The sequence below is a fragment of the Melospiza melodia genome, chromosome 3 (assembly GCF_035770615.1).
Source record: "Melospiza melodia melodia isolate bMelMel2 chromosome 3, bMelMel2.pri, whole genome shotgun sequence".
Classification (NCBI taxonomy): Eukaryota; Metazoa; Chordata; class Aves; order Passeriformes; family Passerellidae; genus Melospiza; species Melospiza melodia.
This window is the reverse complement of record NC_086196.1, coordinates 55,978,627-55,999,567: the sequence shown is the minus strand read 5'-3', so window position 1 is coordinate 55,999,567 and position 20,941 is coordinate 55,978,627. Positions and strand designations below refer to the sequence as shown.

At 40.5% G+C, this 20,941-nt stretch overlaps 3 protein-coding genes across 10 annotated transcripts in view; 1 reads left to right on the top strand and 2 right to left on the bottom strand.

Moving 5' to 3' along the window:
• The window catches only part of HEATR5B (HEAT repeat containing 5B), a 56,658-nt gene extending 51,212 nt beyond the window's left edge, over positions 1–5,446 (bottom strand). The window contains exons 1-4 of the mRNA XM_063151859.1: positions 5,352–5,446; positions 2,718–2,886; positions 2,085–2,296; positions 405–513 (exon numbers count right to left, since the gene is read on the bottom strand). Of these exons, the coding sequence (XP_063007929.1) occupies positions 405–513; positions 2,085–2,296; positions 2,718–2,843 (447 nt within the window). The 5' untranslated portion in view covers positions 2,844–2,886; positions 5,352–5,446. The remainder of the gene's footprint in view (positions 1–404; positions 514–2,084; positions 2,297–2,717; positions 2,887–5,351) is intronic.
• Positions 5,447–5,878: 432 nt separating this feature from the next.
• Positions 5,879–20,837, top strand: GPATCH11 (G-patch domain containing 11). 6 transcript variants are annotated; one of them, XM_063151855.1, is made up of 9 exons: positions 5,879–6,073; positions 6,174–6,400; positions 7,254–7,295; positions 7,375–7,495; positions 8,190–8,280; positions 9,417–9,521; positions 10,250–10,331; positions 10,910–10,995; positions 20,603–20,837. In XM_063151855.1, exons 1-8 carry the CDS (start codon positions 6,027–6,029, stop codon positions 10,963–10,965), a joined length of 771 nt encoding a protein of 256 aa, XP_063007925.1. In that variant the 5' UTR covers positions 5,879–6,026; the 3' UTR covers positions 10,966–10,995; positions 20,603–20,837. The 6 variants fall into 6 exon arrangements, with proteins under 6 accessions (XP_063007925.1, XP_063007927.1, XP_063007924.1 ...); XM_063151857.1 differs by lacking the exon at positions 20,603–20,837 and adding an exon at positions 16,038–19,500; XM_063151854.1 differs by lacking the exon at positions 20,603–20,837 and adding an exon at positions 13,654–13,793.
• EIF2AK2 (eukaryotic translation initiation factor 2 alpha kinase 2) overlaps positions 13,796–20,941 on the bottom strand; it is a 22,968-nt gene continuing 15,822 nt past the window's right edge. For all 3 annotated transcript variants that reach the window (XM_063151852.1, XM_063151849.1, XM_063151851.1), the window contains 5 exons: positions 20,458–20,650; positions 17,726–17,851; positions 17,057–17,152; positions 14,022–14,084; positions 13,796–13,931 (listed from right to left, as the gene is read on the bottom strand). In XM_063151852.1, the coding sequence (XP_063007922.1) occupies positions 13,812–13,931; positions 14,022–14,084; positions 17,057–17,152; positions 17,726–17,851; positions 20,458–20,650 (598 nt within the window). In that variant the 3' untranslated portion in view covers positions 13,796–13,811. The remainder of the gene's footprint in view (positions 13,932–14,021; positions 14,085–17,056; positions 17,153–17,725; positions 17,852–20,457; positions 20,651–20,941) is intronic.

The following is a 20,941-nucleotide window of genomic DNA, read 5'->3' as shown; positions in this document are numbered from 1 at the left end:
GGATACATTCTCTCAACATTATGACACACTCTCTTTTCAGGACACAATGTATTCTGCTCACATGCAGAGTAATAACCTCCCCACAAAATTTAAGCATTCATTATTAATTTTAACAACTAAATGTTTATTCAGAGTACATAGGCAAAAACCCTAGCACAGTAGTTAGAAATGACAGATACAGTCATTTCTGAATTTTAATTATTGACACCACTATGAAGTAACTATTACAATATTCACATGATAAAGTCTAAACTTCCTGCAGTAGACTTGAAACTAGCTAGGTAAGTGATTTGCACCTTTTAGTGCAGAAGAAAAACAATCTAGACAACCTGGCAAACAATGCTGGAGGAAGCAGGTTTCATTTTAAAATGGAATTAAGACCACATAAACAAACTGAAACTTACCTCTGCACTTTTCAGAGACTTTAACAGGTTATTCACAGTTTCTGGAAAAGAACTACCCAGCATTCTCCCCATTTTTTCATAAAATGCTCCAACACATGCCACAGCAGCCCTATGAGAAAACAGAGAAAAAGAGTACACATATTAATGTATCTTCCAAATGAAAACAAATAGTTAAATAGAAATGTATGTGCTAATCAACATTAACGAATAAAAATCTCTTTGCTATCCACTACTTATACTGACTGTTTACACAGTCCATTGGAATAATTTTTTGTTTACCAAAAAAAGCAACAGAACAGTTACCAGCTTTTAAGAATACAAACACATTTGAAAGGTATTACCATAGGATCTACACATAGAGTAAAAAATTCTGGAGAAAACAAGACAGGCTGAAATCCCAGCAAGATCAGGGTTTTGTGTTTCAATAAACTGTCTCTTTGCTAAGCAAGAAAGCCTCTAGCCTGCAATACAACCTGACACATTTTTGTAGATACTGAAATATGGGTTTTTTTGAAGACTAAGAACTTAAAATGCAAAAATTATTGCATAATACAGGAAAATTTACAGGCACTGCAAAATCTCTGGATCCAATTATTCACATATTTTTCTTGCTCTGCCGTTTGAGATTACGAATACCTAGTTATCACCACACTGCATTTATATACACAAACTGTTCCAGGACAGCCACAGAAGCAGCTCCTGAACACATGCACTTTTTCATTACAAAGGAATGAGGCTTTTTTTTGAAATCCGTAATTGCTGGCTAAATAGTATCTTAGCAAAGTTACATCACAAACTCATTACAGCCTCCCCTTTAATGGGCATGTGTCCATTAAAAAACCTTCTGGACTATGACTTTGTAGTATAAATTTCAGAGCATATTATAGTAGAAAACACTTCCCACTTACACAAGTTCCTCATACAGCTGCAAGAGCTAGAAATAAGAGGACAGTATCTGCCCAAACAGTGACTATTTCAGATTTTATTGTCAAATTCTATTGTTGTCATAATGTCTGAAGGCAAGACCAAATTTGGGTTCAGTAGACACCAAGAACATACAAAGCATTACATGGGAAAGTACCAGAAACAGTTTCAGTGGAAGTTGTTTGTGGCATTAACCAAATTCCTAGCAACGAGACTGCTCCTATGACTAAAGACAAACTGGATCACACATCCATGCACACACATATCCACATGTAGAGAATCTGCCTGAGAGACCTGCGTAGCTTAGCGTGGTAGGGGAATAGAAAAGGCAATGTTTGATGGGAAAAAAACTTGAGTATTTGGTTGCAATTCTCTAGGCACAGACAACACTCTGGTTTGACAATCTGCAGGTTCCACCTTCAATGGGACAGCTGAGCACAATCAGCAGCAATTCCATTTGAGGAAAGCCTTCATTAATGGTTATCTTCTCCATGCCTAAGCAGGTGAAGAGTCATAACACAGTACCTTGCCTAGAGAAAACCATTTCACTTTCACAGAGACATGTATGTGTCACCTTTGAGTCCTGCCCTCCACAACCTCAATCCAGCACTTTTCTCTGCTACCTGTATGAGGCATATGTAACTCCAAACAATCACACAAAATATAAATAAACATAGTGTGCACATATACAGGCAGGTTCTTTGTGATACCCAGGACCACTTGGCTTAAAAATCATTCCCCTTTCCCCAAACATACAGTTTGGTGGGCAGGTAGGCTGCAGTGTCATCTTTGCTCTTGATGATGTCATTACACTTGTCAAGTGTCTGAAAAACAGTAAATGTGTCTCCAATGCTGTAGAGAGCAGCCAGATTTTTTGCAAGCAGCTTCCGTGTGGGTGGCCCAGGAGAACTGCTGATGAGTCCTGTTAGCTGTTCTACAAGTTTCTTCTGTTTTTCCTTGACATCTGTCTGTTAACAGATCAAAAATAAGTAAGAAAAATAGTTTAATCCACTGTGTAATCCAGGAAAATCTACAAGAAATGGAAGTAAACTTTATACCACTCCCAACTGTATATAACTCAGCAAATTGTCTCAGAGAGGCATGAGATGCATTCAACAACAGCAGAGACAGATGCTAAATGCTCAGAATTAGCTGCTGTCCTATTTCATTTTTACTTTTTAAAAATACTTACCAGCTGCCTACTGACTGCCTAAAATTAAACATTTAAAATCTACAAATTAGCACACAGGCTCTTCAGGCTGAATCTGAAACCATACAGGTGCCATCTGGCCATTACCTGTAAACTTTCTCTGGCAAGAAATTAATACAAATGCTTTTTAAAAGAAAGTTTATTTAGAAATAAGGGGAAAAAAAAACCCATTAAATTACCTTGTTAGCAGCTACCAGCACTTTATCCAAAAACCTCAACCATTCAAAGATAAAAACTGGTCTCTTTGCTTCTGTGATTTGAGCTAATGCTTCCTCATTCAGTAACAAACTGTGAGCCAGCTCCATAATGGGTTGAATTCCAATTTTATTGCAAATTTGTGTAGAAACTCTAAAATAAAAATGCAAATGTTAGTATAAAGTACAGTACATCAGTACAAAGCTTTGAAAATCAAATTAAAATATTCAGCTTGCTTAGACTTAGCTAAATAGTCCCAAATAAAAGCTACTCACATATTTGCAAACTGAGTCCATTCATTAGTATTTCAGGGAACAGAACTGTCAATTGTAAAAAGAGCACCTACAGGCAATTTCAGGGCACAAACTCTCAGCCAAGAAAAATATACCGAAGTCCCTGTTTAAAGAAGGTAAAGGAATCATCTCACTGGCTCCACTTACATGAAAGAGAAAAAGGATTGCTGCAAGTCAAGACCCTTGAGCACACTCTCAAAGCTGGGGCATGAACCTGGCTCCCTTCTCCACACCCTCCAACAGCCAAGCTGAGAAGATGAGCCTGACACAAGTAGGAATGTCCAGCCAACACAAGTTTGGGAGAAGCAGGAACAGGGATAGGATTTGGCATCAGTGACCTAAGATTTCCCTGATCCCATTAGTCTTGCTTTAAGTGCTGGACAAGCAAGCTCCCTGAAATCCAGCAACCTTAGGGCTGACAGCCCAAAACACAAGCAGCAGCCAAACTACTGCAGGTCTCCCCAGCAGGCAAAATCCTGCAGATGGAACACTGGTGATCCTGCTCAATCAATGGGGCTGGCATCAAACACTACCAAAAGCACCCTGTCAGTGTAAGCAAACGCTCTGCCAACCTCATCTCAGCAAACCACCTGAAGAAAAGTGTAGCTATTGAACGCAGAGCTGACAGAAGGAAAAAAACTCAAAAAAATTACCCGAAATCAAAACATTAAATCAACAACCTTCAGCAAATAGAAACCCAAGAAGCAAAAAAGCAACCCAACCCCAAAACCTGAATAGGGAGATGCTGAAACTAGGATCCCAGGCAAAAAAAGAGAATGCAACACAACTACATAGTATTATGTAAGACATCAGCTTTCAACAGGCATCATCTTTTGACAGCTGCACTGCTCCACTTTTGCTCTCAAGAGCTCTCAGCTGCTTCCTCATTCATGATCCTAAAGTTAAATGAAATGGCTTAAATTGATTTTTTTTAAATAGTCCCCAACTGAGACATTAGTAAGAAGACATATTAATGCCATATTATTAATGATGTATTATTCTAAATCCACCTTAATGATGAAACGAAAGCATCACACTGTATTTAATGCTAAGGTTGTTCCCTGCACTTCAGCACTTTGCCTATTTCTCACAGAATACAGTTCCAGCAAAGGTGGAAGAGCCACATATGGAAAGAAGCACACACTGACCTCCCTAACTCCTCTGAAGACATTTTCCATTGGGTTTCTTTTGTTTTTTCTTTACATTTATAAAGAACTGAGAAGGCATTGCCTGTCAGTAACTCAGACACATCACCTCAAAACACCTTTACACGAGAGCAGAGACACAATGAATGATGGCACTGTGATTCTTTGGATATCATCCCAGAGATCTGCACTGCTTGTCACACCCACACAGCACAAAAGTACCATGAGCACTGTTGGACAGCACAGCTCATGATTCCTTTTCCTCCCCACATACAAGGTTTCATTTGCCCCTGGCCGTAAGAGCCATGGACACCTTATGCACCTTCCCCATTTCATCTGAAATGTAGGAAACACAGGCTCTAAGCAACATACACTCAGCTGTGCTGGTGAAGCACAAGGCATCAGACACAAGAATAATTACACAAATATTCAGCTAACTGAAGAGTCAGTCTAACACAGAGCTACTTACATAGACAATCCAAAGCTCACTGATACTGGCCAAAGGTTTGCTCCAAAAAGCAGTGAGAAGCCTACCGAGTGCTACCGATCCTGGCAAGGATCTTGCTGTGAATGTTACAAGAAATAAATACACTGTGATCTCCCGCGGGATGCAGAGCCAAAGCCAACCAGCAGCCAGCGAGGCATGCTGGAGCATTAGAGATTCCAAAACGTTCCTTTCTATTCCCCAGATGTTTTCCTATGCCTAAATCAACTACTTGTAACTTCATCACGCGTGGATTTCAGTGAAGTGAGAAAGCCGAGAAACAGGCAACTTTAGGCGAAGCCACACACTCCTGAAGAACTCCAGCAGGTGAAAAGGTTTTCGTTCCTGGGTTCTCTACCTGTATCGGCAACTTCAGTAAGCTGCAGCAGCTCTCAGGGCATCATGCCTGGCTCTGAAAGCCCCTCAGGAGGTACCGCAGCGGTGCAGCGCCGGCCGTCAGCGATGGATGCTCAGGCAATGCCGCTGAGGAGCCGATGCCAGGGGAACGATGCCCGCTGCTTTCCCGGCGCTGCTTTCCCGGCGCTGCTTTCCCAGCGCTGCTTTCCCGGCGCTCACCCCCCCCCCGCAGACGCGCACAGCGACCCCCACACCTCGGCCAGCGCCGAGGGGGAGCGCGGAGCCTGCCCCGCTCCGCCGCAGCCGCCGGCCCGCACCGCGCCGCTCACGGTCACTTACGCTCCTGCCGAGCGCCGGCCGCGTCCCGCCAGCTCCGGGCTGCACCCGGCGCGACACCGCGGCCCCGGGGGCCGGTCACGGTCACGGACAGGCGTGGGCGCGCTGCGCCGCGCTCGCCCTCGGCACCATCACCGGTGAGCTCGGCCGCCTCGGCCCCCGCCGTGCCCGGCTCCGGCGGGCGATGAGGGGCGATGAGGGGGACACGGGCGGCGCTGCCCCAAGCCGGCCCCGACGCAGCCCGGTCGCGCGGAGGCACCGCGGCCGTGCAGCAGGAAGCGGGAGAGGCGCAGGCGCCGGCGGGCGGGGGCGGCCCCGCGCAGGCGCCGCGGAGCGGCCGGGCCGGGCCGGGCCCGGTGGGTGCGCGGTTCCCGGGCTGCTCCCGCCGCTGTCCCTGCTCCTGGCGCTCGGCTGCAGCTCGCGGGGGCTCCCGGGCGTGGAGCGGCGTCGCGGCCGCCCGTCGTGGCCGTAGCGGAGCCCGGGCAGACGCGCTGTGGGCTTGGGGGCGGGCGTGGGTGCCCCGGGGCTGGGGACAGCCCGGCCCGGCGGGTTCGGGTGTTTTCGTCCCTCGACTCCCCCGTCCCCCACCTCGCAGGGGACGCACAGAGAAATAAAGTGCTCGGTAACGCGCACTGACGGTGTCCATAGGCGAGGCGTCGGCATAGAGGCGTGCTAAGCATGGAGGGAGATGAAGAGGAAGACTATATGTCTGATTTATTTCTTAAGTAAGTAGGCAGGTCTTTTTTTTCACCCCTCTTAAGTGATTGTAAACCTGTTAAAAAAGGAAGAAACACGTTAATATTTGCTGGAATTACTAACCCGCAGACAGGATGTCAGGCCAGGCTTGCCCATGGTGAGGCGGGTGAAGGAAGCTATTCAGAAAGAAGAAAAGCAAAAAGAAGCCAATGAGAAGAACAGACAAAAAAGCATAAAAGAAGAAGAAAAAGAGAGACGTGACTTGGTATTGAAAAGTGCATTGGGCAACGAGAACAAAGGCTTTGCTTTGCTCCAGAAGATGGGCTACAAGAGCGGCCAGGCCCTTGGCAAAAGTGGTAAGTTTGTCGCTCTCTGGAAGTGTATGTCTGTATTCAGTTATACCTTAATATTTTACAGACTGCAGCTGTCACTTCATTTGTTGACAGGTCAGTAAGTGCCTCTTGGAGAGCCATAGCATTACAGAACTGTGAAGGTGCCATGACAGAACAAAATATGAGAGCAAATCCCTAAAACTGAAGTAAAAATGCTACAGACTGTTGAGGGATGCAAGGGACGAGCGGCACTTGCAGCTCAGTAAGTGCACTTGTGTACCTTCATACCTACAGGAATTGCATTAAGGATGTTTTGATGGTTTTGCAAAGCTAAAAGTGTTCAAAAAAAAACCATCAGACCCTCTTGAAATTTATAGGTGGATTTTGAAAAAGAAACAGTGCACACTGGCCTGCCCTTATGAAGCCTTAATGGATGAAGTAAAATCAGTAAAACAAGGAATTAATAACTGCTGTGCCAGTTCAGCATCTCTGGCAGATAACCACAATGAACTGGCCCAGACAGACTCTTTTTATTCTTCATCATTGTTGTGAGATTGCAGAATGAAAAGGCTCCAGAAGGCAGTAACAAAGCAGTCTTCATCACAGGCATCTTGCACCTGTCATGTCAACGCCTTTTCTTTCAGTTTGGTCCTGTCACAAAAAAGTACATAGGATTCCAGCAGACAAGCCAAAAAAGAGAGGGACTTTCCAGTACAGCTGTGTCATTTGTAATGCACTAAATGTATACTGATTGGGAAGTTTTCAACTTCCAAGCAAAAAAATCACAATAATGGCAAATACCTACTTGAATATACTGCACAAATCATTGTTTGAAAAATCTCTGGTTTTTAAATTGACTTTTTTTTTTCTCTCACAGGAGAAGGCATTGTTGAACCTATTCCTCTGAACATAAAAACAGGTTTGTAGTGCTTTCTGATTTATTTAGTTACTTATCAGAGCTTCTCAATTGCTTACATTCATCTTTTAAACTTACATAGGCAGAAGTGGGCTTGGTCATGAGGAATTAAAAAAGAGAAAAGCTGAAGAAAAACTGGAAAACTATAGACAAAAACTCCATATGAAAAAACAAGCAAATGAACAAGCTGCAGATCAGTTCAGGTAAAGTCATATGACTGATATTCCACGGAATGTCTAAATAGCAATTCTTTTGCTGGTGTTTGGTTATTCTTTTAATGTGGTAGTATTTTTGAATGTTTTGAATGAAGGGGGAGAGTTACAATGCAGAGGAATTGTTTCTCAGTTCTAAAGCAAAAGCAGATGAACACTGTAATGCTAAAAGCATGTGCTGCACCTTTTAGTTTTGTAATTGTTAATAAAGCAAACAACATAGATACTAACTTTTCTCAAGTCATGTGCAGCTTTTTTAATTGGAGAAACATATTTTGAAATATAAAATCCACAGATATTCCTGAGCACTGTTGGTATAATGGTTTTAAAAGTCAGGGTACATTTTTAAAGATTGTAATGTTTTGGTTTTCTCCTGATCTTCTTGTAATATATGGAGAAGCTGAGGAAAGGCTCTATCTTTTGCAGATGTTTAGTGAACCAGTTTTTTATGTCTTAGGAAAATCTAATGAAGAAACAGTGTAGTGTGGTCAAAAAAAGTGTCTTGAAGGTGTAATTCCCAAGAAATACAAGTGTGCTCCCACAGAAATAATGTCAGAATGACTTAAATTCAATGTTGTTCAGGTCTGAGAAAATTAGTAGGAATAGAATCTTAGATTTTGGGGTTTTGTAATGCATCTGTCACTGTGTGTCTGCCTGCTTATTTACTTCTGCTTGTTCTTAACAGAATAAGATTCAAAACCAAACAAGAAGAACGTAAGATGGAAGGGGACCTGCGAAAAAGCCAGAGGGCCTGCCAGCAACTAGATATGCAAAAAGTGAGTCCTGGGGGATTTTCTGGAGGGTTGGAAGGAAGAATTAAGAGGTTAGAGATACAGGCTGCAATGTAGTGGTTCAGTTCTTGGAAGTTCTCTAAAATTGTGGGGTAACTAGCTTAAGTCTTGGTGTTTGGCAACACTTCAGTCCTCTTAAAATATTTCAAAGTCTATGTCTGTACCATTAAGATAGTTGAAGATGCACAACAACCTCATGGTAACTTACATTAGGACCTGTGGTTGTGCTTCTGGATTTTTGTGGTTACTTCTGAGCTGTTTGCATATCTTCCAGTAGCCAGTATCAGGCCTTCCTATATAATGGTGCTGTTTGCTTCAAGTGAGGGAGCAACATCATCATGCAGTGATTGACATTGGGAATTGGCTTTGGAAGTCATTGTGTTCAGCCTTTCTCCTCAAGCAGAGTCACTTAAAGCAGGTTGTCCAGGACCAGGCAGATCTTTAGTACCTCCAAAAATGGGGATCATCATTCAGGGAGTCAGCAAATTCACCAAAGTAGCATTAAAAGCAAACAAAAAAAGTTACACAAAACTAAGTACCTTCCACATGCAAGGAATAACATGGGTAATAGTAGTGAACCACTATGAATTTTTGCCACTGGAAAACTTAAAGGGTTCTTTTGCCCCCCTCTATTAACCAGGTAGAGGTTAATACCACTGAGATTATTCAATATTACTTAGTTTGCTTCAAATTAAGTCAGCTAAATTAAGCTTAGATCATCCTTGTTTACTTTGCTTCCTTTAACTTTTCCTGAGGTGAATTATGAAGCACTGTGTGATCTCTTGATAACATAACTTGGGGCATATCTTCAACTGATAAACAAGGGTATCTGCTCACAGGCTTGGTGTGAGATTACATTGCTGTGTAGCCTTGCACATACCAAACACAGATGAAACAGAACTAGTTGTTAGCATTGACATTGTTAAAAAAAAAAAGTGAAAAAGTTTAAAAAAGTCTTGTGGACTGCTGTACTTACCTACAGCCTTAGTAATTCTTGGTTATACTATACATGCAAGTTTTAAAGTCTAACAGCTCACTTCCTAGAAATTACTTTTATCCAGCATTTTACAAGAAAACTTAAAAAGAGACATAATTTCTATTTAAATCCCTTGTTATTTAAGGATATTGATGTTCCCAAGGAGACTTGGTTTTGGATAGAACCTGAAGAGGAAGACAAAAAGGATGAGGAAGACGAGGAAGATGAATGCACAAGCTCAGACTTAAGTGTAAGTTTAAGGTCTTCAATTGAATTAATTGCTCAATTCAAAATTAAATTTAATATTACTTGAAACAGTGTGTATATATACATACATGTTTCCCACACTGTAGTAAAGGGTCTCTTTGCAATCCCAGAGCACTGACTTTCATAGCAGTGACATGCTAAATTATAAAATATTAAACCAGTGATATATTGCTCATGTGTTTTGAGGCTGATCTTTGAAAAAATTAGCCTAGAAATTAAATTTTAACTTTTTTTTTTGCCTTACCCAAGATACACAAGATCACAGATATTTGCTTTTGAGTTTTAATTTTGACTGGAATTTTAGAGTCACTAATTTCTGAAAATGCTTCACAGATTATCTCAAGATGAGCATTGGAAATATGTATTTTTTAAGAGCTAGGTTACACACCTGTTGGCCTATGTGTTCAATTGGCAGAGATTAGATGTGAAAAAATCCCCAGAAGATACCATATACATGAAATCAGGGAGCTAAGTAATATTTTTAGCTCTCTGGTCAGTGTAGGTTTTTAGCTGGAAAGAAGGATTAGCTTTCCAGACATCAGGAATTCCTGTGCACTCTTCTACAAATGTGGGAAACTTCATGTCTTACTGAGCTCCAGTATTGTAATGTGTACAGCATTAGGTTAAACACTTTGTTTTAGCAAGCCAGTAGCTCCAAGTGGTTTATGTCATGTGAGGCCCAGGTCATCACATAGCTGTACATATCTCTAGGTACCAGAAAAGCTGCACATCCTGACGGCCTATTTGAGAGAGAAGCACTTCTATTGCATTTGGTGTGGAACAACCTATGAAGGTGAGAGTGAACTAAGCTTTTGTAGGTGCTTTACTTTGCTTATGCAGCTAGACTCCAGCAGTAGAATATAGCCTTGGTTTTTCTCTTACGGCAGCTTCCAAATCCACATAGCAAATTTACCTTCCAGGCTGCTGGTTTTTGCACAAAGCTTTGTACATATTGTTATTGTGATTGTTAGCCGAGTTTTAGGTTTATATGCAGAAAAACCAAAAGCAAACAAAAAAAAAAACCCACACACAACAAAACACAGCAAACCATACTGAAATTTATTTGAATTTATATTAAAATGTAATTAGTTTTGAGAAAACATAATTCAGATATTAAAACCAATACCATAAAAAGTTGCAGAAGTTGGCAGGTGTTTCTGAAACAATTAGAACACCATCCACTTTCACAACACCAAAGTACAGAATTTGTCTTTGTTTTTAAATTTGTTTTAAAACAAAATTGAGAGTTACTAACTTGTAAACCTTGAATTCTATTTAATCTGTTCTACATGGATTCTAGAAATACTTCTAGCAACCATTTTTTCCTTCCCTGAGCTGCAATTACTCACTTTTTTCCTGCTTATCCTGTAGACTCTGAAGATTTATCTTCAAACTGTCCTGGAGACAGTGCTGCAGATCATGACTAAAGCCAGTCTAAAGGAAGAAGCCCTAGATAAGTATGTATAATTCATAGTATTTTTTAAAAGGCTTGGAGCTATGTCATACTCAAGAATTCATACCAAAGTATGCAGAAGAAGAGTTTAAGTTGACAAGCTAAATTCATGTTTTCCGTTTGATGCACAATTTAATAGGAATTAAAAGTTGGTATTTGTAATTGAACTAACATAATTGAGAGGTAGGTTCAGTCTCTCACATCCTTGTTTATGCACTGCCCAACTGGTAATAAAATTCAAGTATGAGTAAAGGCATAATTATTGGCCAATCACTTTATTGCATAATGTGTTAAACCAGGTTTTTTCATCTTTACAGAGATGCCTAAATACCAGACTGGTTTTGCTTACTATCTTAAACTTGGTGGGAAAAAAAAAAACTTGTGAAACATGACAGTGATATTACTTGAACCAATATTCTGTTGTACATAAAGATGAATATTTTCCATAATTAAACAGAATTAGATCATGATGGTGGGGTTTCATTTTTTTACATAAAATACATTTATTTTTAGGTAACAGCAGTCGGTACTATAACTAGCCATTTATAAAAAGTTAATGATGAAATATACAAATACTATGCAGGGAAAATATATCAAAAACTCCTGATGCAAACTACTGTTACAAACTGGTACAGTATTACTTAACAGCAAGAAAGTAATGATACTACTTTGCTCTGTCCAAAAACTGTAAAGGAAATTCAGCCAAGAGATTGTCCATTTTCATATTATGAATAGTTTAATAGAATCGTTTAGGTTGGAACGGACCTTTAAGATCATCAAATCCAACTATGTGTTAATTTTATGTAGATAAAACAATTATATATTTATATAGATCAAATTTATTTATATAGATTAAACATATTTTATATGTTTATTTTTATCTAACCAATAGATTAAAGAGAAGAGAAAGCAGCAATAGTAGTATTCTGTCTGTAAGGATATATAATTTCTCACAGATCTTGACCACTGCAAAGAAATACTAATTAGTTTAGCATAGTGAAATACTTTATGTATGCCAGTCAAGGATAAGGTTAGGAAAGCATAAAGCCCTGATGGAATTCAATCTGGCCAGGGATGTCAAGGAGAAGATTACATTCAAGAAAATCTGAAGAACTTAGAGATGCCCAAGTCCATGGGACCTGCTGACATGCATCCACTGGTCCTGAGGGAACTGGCAAATGAAGTTGCTTGAGTTGGAATTGTTCAGCCTGGAAAAGAGAAGGCTCTGCAAAGACCTTAGAGCAGCCTTTCAGTACCTAAAGGGGGCTGCTAAAAGAGCTGGAAGGAGACTTTCTCCAAGGGCATGTAGTGACAGGACAAGGAGGAATGGCTTCAAAGTGAAAGGTTGAGATAAGATACCAGGAAGAAATTCTTCACTATGAAGATTATGAAGCACTGAACAGGTTTCCTAGAGAAGCTGTGGATACCCTGTTGCTGGTAGTGTTCAAACAAGGCCTTGAGTAATGTCATCTACTGGAAAGTGTCGCTGCCCAGGGTAGGGGGGGTTGAAACTGGATGATCTTTAAAGTCCCTTCCAACCAAAACCATTCTATGATTCTATATATGTCATTCATGATAAAGAGAAAAAAAGAAAGCAGTGTAAGGCCCTAAAAATTATACAATCACATTCTTATTTAGCAACAAATACTTGCACCAGAACATCAGTAATTTCCCTCAGAATATAAATACTGTACTATTTCTTTTAGAGCAGTCACCCACTTTTAACCCATTTAACATATCAGAAAAAGCATACAGTACTTTACATATTACCTATTTTTTTGCTTAGAAATCTCTGCTCGTTTGCCCTTACAGAGTTACGTTGACCCCACATCAATGAACAGTTTGACGAGATAGAGTTCAAAGACAAGCATCTGTCTTTTCACAAATGTGCCTCTCTTTTCACAGGTGAAGAGTAGCAGAGAACCTGCTGTTCCCTTTTGTGGGGCTGGCTGTGAGCACACCAGAGATACTAAGTACAGTTACTCAGGATTAGGCATGCCTCAGTATTACAATAAGGGACTAAAACCTAGAAGCATGGGAATGTTTAAAGTGCTCTTTCAGCCTAGGATTTCAAATGGTTACTACTGAGGCAATTTTCCTATAATGAAGAGAATTGTCCTATATTAATAGCACCTTGAATGTTCCTTTCCAAAAAAGACACCATAAAAACCTAAAGTTTTCCAAAATTGAGCTTTGTTCTAAATTAGATTTCCTAGAAGCTGAATGTTTAACATTTACAGAAATCCTCATTTTACAAGTTTAAAGTCTAGAGCACTGAAGGTGCTAGGTCATCAGCAGCTGTGGAGAGATAAGAAAACTTATAGTACTGAAATTCAGTGAAGAATAATGTGCACCTATTTCCTTTTCTGCCAAAACTAGTCTTGGTACTAATGGAGCATTCCAATAATTATTAACAGTATCACTGAACAAATCAGAAAGGTTTGAGTCACCTACCACCAGACAGCAGTTCTTCCATGGAAAGCAATAGATAACCTTAAGGGCTAATGGGTGCAGCACATGCAGGGATTTAGCACAACCCAGTTAGCACTTTAGCACAACAACATGATCTCGAAGGGGAAAAGGAGCAGGTACTTATTGTGCAAAACAGTCCAGCTCATCCACAACCTATGTTTCCAGGTAAAAACTGTGTGATTTCTTGCAGACTTGCCCTGTCCTGGTTGCAGCTGGCAGATATAAATGGTGAAGTGGCCAAGGAAAAGACACACCCCAAGTCTTGCTGTTGCTTCTGACATCTGTTGTCATTTCACCAATTGTAATAAATTCATCAAACTCTGGATTTGACACAGTGTGAAGGGACATTCAATAAGAATAATTTCTAAGTGCCTTCTCTTTATCAACATAATTAAGAAGGTCAAGTAGATGAGATATAGTGATTCTTCCAGAAGGGTCTGTTGAAAGCATCTTTTTGATTATGGATGCCTGAAAAAAAAATTTAAATGTCAATAGTTTGGGTTTTTGGTGTTTTTTTTTTGATTAATACAGTACCAAAAATATATTAAAATCCCATACCTCTGCTGGAAATTGATTTTTGAAGTACTCTGGAAGTTCACCTGCTCTAATAGAAGACCATATCTGAAATACATAAAAGAGAATAGTTTTGGTATGCTTTCATTTGTTTTGTTTTGTAACTCCACCTTATAACCCATATAGTTTACTGAAGTAGTTAGGAAAACACAAATCTATAGGAAAAGTAAGGCTTCAGAAGGTAACTGTAAACAGTTTGAAAGTTGGGGCTTTTTTTATTTAGTTGTGCTTTGGTTTGGTTTTATGGCCTTTTCATCAATTATTTTCCATTTCTAAGCTTAAAAGCTTCACACACAACAATTGTTTCAATCTTCCTCTATTTCAGAACCATTATCTTTCTTTCCCTAATTTAAAAGGAATGGATTTGTATTGTCTAATGACATTGAAAGAAAAGAAAAAAAGCAAGACAACTGAATTTCTGTTTCCAAGCCAAGCAGGTGTGCTTCCTCCTTTTTACCATATCCAGTACCACACATTTATTTCTATGTCATTGCATAAAATGCTACATGGACTTCAAAGCAACTAACAAAAGATTTGCCATTATGTGCTTTAGAACTGGCTTTTAGTTAATTTATTTTCTCTGTGACAGTGTCTCTCACAACATCCTGATAGGCAAGCTCAGGAAGAGCAGGCTGGACAAATGGATGGTGAGGTGGACTGAGAACTGGCTGAACAGCAGGTCCCAGAGGGTCACACTCAGCAGGACAGGGTCAAGTAGGAGGCCTGTCACCAGTGTCGTCCTCCTAGCTTCAATACTGAGCCTAGTACTGTTTAACTTGTTCATCAATGACCTGGATGGAGGGGCAGATGCCTCCTCAGCAGGTTCACTGATGACACAAAGCTGGGAGGAGTGGCCAATGCCCCAGAGGGCTGTGCAGGCCTTGGGAAGGACTTCAGCAGGCTGGAGAGATGGACAGGGAGGAACCTTGTGAGATTCCACAACAGGAAATGCAGAGTCCTGTGCCTGGGGAGAAATAACCCTGGGCAATAACACCGGCTGGTGGCTGACCTGCTGGAAAGCAGCTCTGTGGAAAAGGACCTGGGGGTCCTGGTGGACAACAAGCCATCCATGAGCCAGCAGTGAGCCCTTGTGGCCAGGAAGGCCAGTGGAATCCTGGGGTGCCTTAGGAGGGCAGTGCCAGCCGGTCAAGGGAGCTGATCCTGCCCCTCTGCCCAGCCCTGGTGAGGCACATCTGCAGTGCTGAGTCCAGTCCTGGCTCCTCAGGACAGGAGAGACATGGAGCCCCTGGAGTGGTCCAGTGAGGGTAGCAAAGATGATTGAGGCTCTGGAGCATCTCTGTAATGAGGAAAGGCTGAGGGAGCTGGGCCTGTTCAGCCTGGAGAAGAGGCCCTGAGAGGGGACCTCATCAATGTCTGTGAGCATCTGAAGGGAGGTGCCAGCAGGATGGAGCCAGGCTCTGCTCCGTGGTGCCAAGCAATAGCACAGGAGGCAATGGGCAGGAACTGATGCACAGGAAGCTCCACCTGAACATGAGGAAGAACTTTACTGTGTGGGTGACTGAGCACTGGAACAGACTGTCCAGAGAACTTGTGGAGTCTCCCTGACTGGAGATACACTGGACACAAGCCCAAGTAATGTGCTCTAGGGAACCCTGCTTGAAGAGGTAGGCTGCACTAGATGACCTCCAGTGGCCCCTTCCACCTTCACCCATTCTGTGATTCTGCAAGTGGCTTTCTGGGTAAAGAGGGCAGTCTGCTTAATTCATTTGCTGTTTACTAGTGTAATGTCTGCCTGAAGATGACAGTCATGTTCTTGGACTTAGCTGTGTATCCTGAATCATCAGCTATCCCCATAAGCCTGGCATAGCAAGCCCTTTACAACTGCTATCCAGTAAAACAACAGCTCCCATGAACTTGGAGTTTTTTCCCTTCTCTTTAGCAGTAGCTTCAGGCCTGTGACCTTACCTGCTGGGGACCAATAACTGAACCAGTAACTCAGCACAGAATAATCAACTTTGCTTTTACATTATGTTCTTACAGCAGGGCTTGGCAACACTAGAGTTTGTCATGTTCCATTAAGTGAAATTCTTTCTGACCTAATGGAGCAGCTGAAGACCATCCTACGACTTTCCATCCACATAACTTTCCCACCTGCCTGCAGAGCACAAGATTTTTATAATTTAAGGAAATGGTGCTTTTCCAACTGTAAACACCATGGAACTGCGCATGCATTTGCAGTCAACTGTGAGCAGGAACAGAAGATCTGAGGAAGTACTGCAAGGTGGCTGGAGAGAGCCAAGTTGAACAGACACACTGGTATGATCTTCTCATACTGGCAAAAGGATCTGGCTGTTCAAAAGCTGAATCCAACCACAATTACTTTGGACAAGATACCCAGCAGCTACATCACTGTCCTACCAATATGCAGGTTTGCACATAAGAAGCTCCACGCACATACAGGATACCTTTTTAAAAAAAGCTTAAGTAACATGGGCTTTCTTTTAGAAATAATATCTGTTTCACTTAAAGTAACATGTTCCAAATCACTTTTGTTTTCATCTTGGAAAACTGCAAGGCTTTTGATTTGCTAGAAACTCTTCTTGCTCCACTGTGCAGTGAAGACAAGAACATGGCAGAGATAAAACTCACCCATCCATAATTTGTTTCCTAAAATTAGAAAAACATTCCCTTTAATTTTCTGACCCAAGAAAAAATTTATAAGAAACTTGACATCCTTTTTTGCATGACATGATCCTTTAGCACGCTTGGACTTTGGTGTATATGTAGTAGGACAGAAGTGGAATAAACTGTAGTATTTCCCTCAGTTATGACATTTCAACTGAGGTATGAGGATTTACAGGCTTTATGGAAATGAATTAAGGAAAAAGATGTAAATAGAGATATTGTTCAAGTTTAAGAGATTCCTTCTAGAACTATCAATAAGTGATACCAGCTATCAATACCAGATATCAATAAGTGATATCTAGCTATCAATAAGTGATACCAGAAGCAAGACAAAACAACAACAGTGGGCGTTTTTAAATTTAAAGATTACATACCTCACTTTTTTCATGAGCAGTGATTGCTGAAAGAATTTCAAACCAAATTAATCCCAAAGCATAAATATCTACTTCCTTTCCATATTTGGTCCCAATCTAGAAAGATCAGAACAGAACAATACAAGTATCAAATCCAACTGGAGAACAGCACTTCCTAAAAGCAAAATTTGAAGTCAGCAGAAATTTCTACCCCAAGGCTACAGGACTGGCCCGACTCAATACCCTTCTAAGTTGTTAACCCTTTCTGCCTCAGACCTGTTAAATAGTGACTATTATGTCACACTGAACACCCTGAAATTAAGACTTCTACATACCTATACAGATAAAGCATGCCAATATTGCCTGTGACAAATAATGAAACAAACAGAGAAGCTCAAATGATGCAATTAACAGGGGCCCTAAATTCAAATTTAAATATATGTCTGGCAGCCTGGTTTTACACGAGCATTACTTACAGCATGCAGTGTGAGACTGTATGTTCACACAGAGCAAAAATCTTTACCACACTTGTGATAAAGCTTTATCCAGAGTACAGTTATTCTCTCATACAGTCATACCAGGGAACTTTAGGCAACTTGATTTATTATTGAGATTAGGATTGAGAACATCCAATGCTGAGTTCATAATGCACATCTAATTACAGAGACACTAATACAGCAGGACAATTACCTGTTCTGGTGCCATATACGATCTTGTTCCTCTGTTCTCAGTCAGAGTCTCAAATGCCACAGAAGTCACAAGACCAAAGTCGCCTATTTTTATTTTATTATCATGTGATATGAATACATTCTGAGGCTATTTTCATATATATAAATAAAAAGAAAAAAAAATTACCAAATGACCAAGGTTTATCACCACACCAAGCATAATCAGCCACAGAAGTGTTTCCCTTAAAATCTGATGATTGTTCAGAAAGTAGCATTAACAAACTGATGGTGCAGAAAAAGGAAAAACTTAAATCAAGTTTTAAAAACACAAACTAAATTTTAAGTAGTACCTTCTGCAGTAACTGCATCTTTTTTTCCACTAGCTCAGTCATAGCCCTGTCATGTTTTAACTGCTCTTCAAATACAGTGTGCATATAACAGTCTATGTCCCAAAGGGCTTTTCACTCTTCAATCCTACACAGAACTTGATACACTTAGGCAAAGCATTTAGTCTTACATGGAATTCCACTCTAGTCAGAGTTTCTCCTAGGCACAGAAGGATCATGTGTACTAAATGAAATGCAGAGTTAAGGCTTACTACATGTATCTCAGAGTATCATGTTCACATTAAACTTCCCCTTTTTAAGTTTGACAGTGTCCTGGCTTAAGACCAGTTGGCAACTAAGCACCATGCAGTGTAATGGGAGGGAGAACCAAAAGTAAACTTGTAAGCTGTGTTAAAAACAGTTTAGTAATAGAAGCAAAAGAAAAATTTAATAATAATGTAAATAATAATGATAATAAAAGGCTTTTAAAAACCAAAACAAGGAAAAACAAGTTATGCACAGTACAATTGCTCACCACCCACCGACTGATGCCAGATCCCCTTCCTGAGCCCAGATCAGCCCCTCTTCCGTGTAAAAAAATAGTATTTTGACTTAAAATAAACACTACCTAGTAGCAACCAAAACATCAGTGTGTTATCAGCATTACTATAATACTGAACCCAAAACACAGCACTGTACCACCTACTGGAATTAACTGTATCCTAGCCAAAACCAGAACATGAAGTCAAACAACTAAAAAGAGAACTATATGTGCTTCAATGAAGTTTCCCAAAGGAGATAAAGAAACTACACTTCTGAATGTTTTTAAAACAAAACCAAATAGCCTCATGCTGTCTTCTACTCAAAGAAACTCGTGGACCATAAGGCCAGGAGATACTTAGTAGTCAACAGGAAGAGATCTTCATGTAAAGAATGCCCTGTGTAGTTGTTCTCTTCAGGTCTGACCATGACCACCCATATTTAACATAGTACCTATAGCTAGCTACACTATTTAATGGCTTTGTTCCTACCAGGTACAAATTACTTTAATCTCAGCTTGAACCTATCCTGGGCCATGGAGATCTCTGATGGCCAAGCACCTAAGCTGACAGCAGATCAAAGAGGAGAAGAAAGCTCCTCAATTCAAATAGAGGTAGAAGAGTTAGCAGTATAACTTGGTTCTGTTCAGGAGAGGGCTAATTTGGACAGTAATCAGTGGGGAATACATGGCTAAGACAAGGAGGTTATTCTATACCACCTCATGTCATTTTCTGGGAACAGGGGAAGGATTCACTTTCGAGTCATGGGAGCACAGCATGATCAGGCAGGGCTCCACAGTGAACTTTTGCATGTGAATCACCCTAGTTATTAGACTTCTGATTGTAATCTTGTTAGTGTTTTTGTCTGTGTTTGTTTTCTTATCTCATTGCTGTTTCTAGTAAATTATTCTTATTTCAACCGGTGCTCTTTACATTTTGTGCCTCCAGTTCTTCTCTCCAGCCTGCCACAGGGGAAGGGGAAGTGAGCAAGCAGCATGTGGATTCAGTAGGAGCATTAAATGGGAGAATACAACTCCTGATTGACCACAGCCTCATCCCTACCTCAGCTTGTAGAGCATGAGACTCCTAATCTCAGGGTCAAGGGTTTGAACCCCATGTTGAGCATCAAATATGGCCAGGGTGTGTAGGGGATCAAGTGAGGCACTTGTGGGTACACTGGAGCTGCCTGCTGTAAAGGGACTTCAGTTCCAGCTGTGAAGGTCTCTGGTGGTGGGAATTTGACTGCCAGAGTGGCTCCTGAGTGGTCAGGCAGGGAAGTTAACTTAACCCTAGGAATGCCACCACACTAATGATTTTTTTCACTAAATGAGTGATTTAAAACTCTGTAAGCAACATTATAGCTTCCATCCTGAAGCCATTAAGGCTTTGTCCCTTAGAATCTTTATACTGAAATAAAATCATCTTATGACTGTGCATATCTAGAGACTGAAAGTCTATCCAAAACTGTAGCATTCAAACATTTGTATGCATAGAAAAGTAACTAGAGGATGTTGTTTTCCAACACAGCATGTATTAGGATAGATAAATTATCCCTTTACAAAATGGCAAGAGCCACTTTTTAGACTCAACTTTGCTTTTTCCAATAGGCAGACTTGTGACCCAGTAACACACTGAAAATGCCTGCTAGCTAATGACTACTGATTCTTTGAACTATTGTAATCTGAGATCTTCCAAGTTCATCTGATTTTGGGATGAGGTTCTGCCAACTGCTGAAAGAGAATCAGTCACTAGCAATAACCAAAGCATACTAGAGTACAAAACAGAGTAAGCCAAGACTATAAACAATTTTAACATTCTCTGCAATTTCAGTAAGTATACTACCTTTAACTTTTTGGTGTTTTTTTTCTTTATTTACCTATGCTACATACCTTGAGGTCTCGATGAATTAACTCTTTAGAATGAATACACTGCACTCCTTTCGCTATTTGTAAAAATTTGTCTTGTGCCATTTCATGATACTTTCGGTCTTCACTATTTTTTATAACCCAGTCTTGCAATGTCCCTTGTTCACAGAATTCCATTTGGATGAAAAGACAGAGAATTTCTGGGTCTGAATACCATCTTCAAAAGAAAATGACATACCATATTGAAATTGACAAGATACAATTCCCCCCAAGTCATCTTCAAGAGCCCTTTTTGCTAAGAATTATTTTTTGGAGTTACCTAAAACACAGTCTGCAAGTCCCTTAATTTTAGGAAAAATCCTACAGCAATTTGCATTAAATAAAAAGGACTGCAACTCAAAGAATCCCTGCTCAGTTGCTACATATTCCTGGAATATTTCTGAAGTTTTGGTTGCTTTCTAGTTTCACACTGGTGGTTTTCTGAATGCCCAAGTTCCATTTCCCTCAT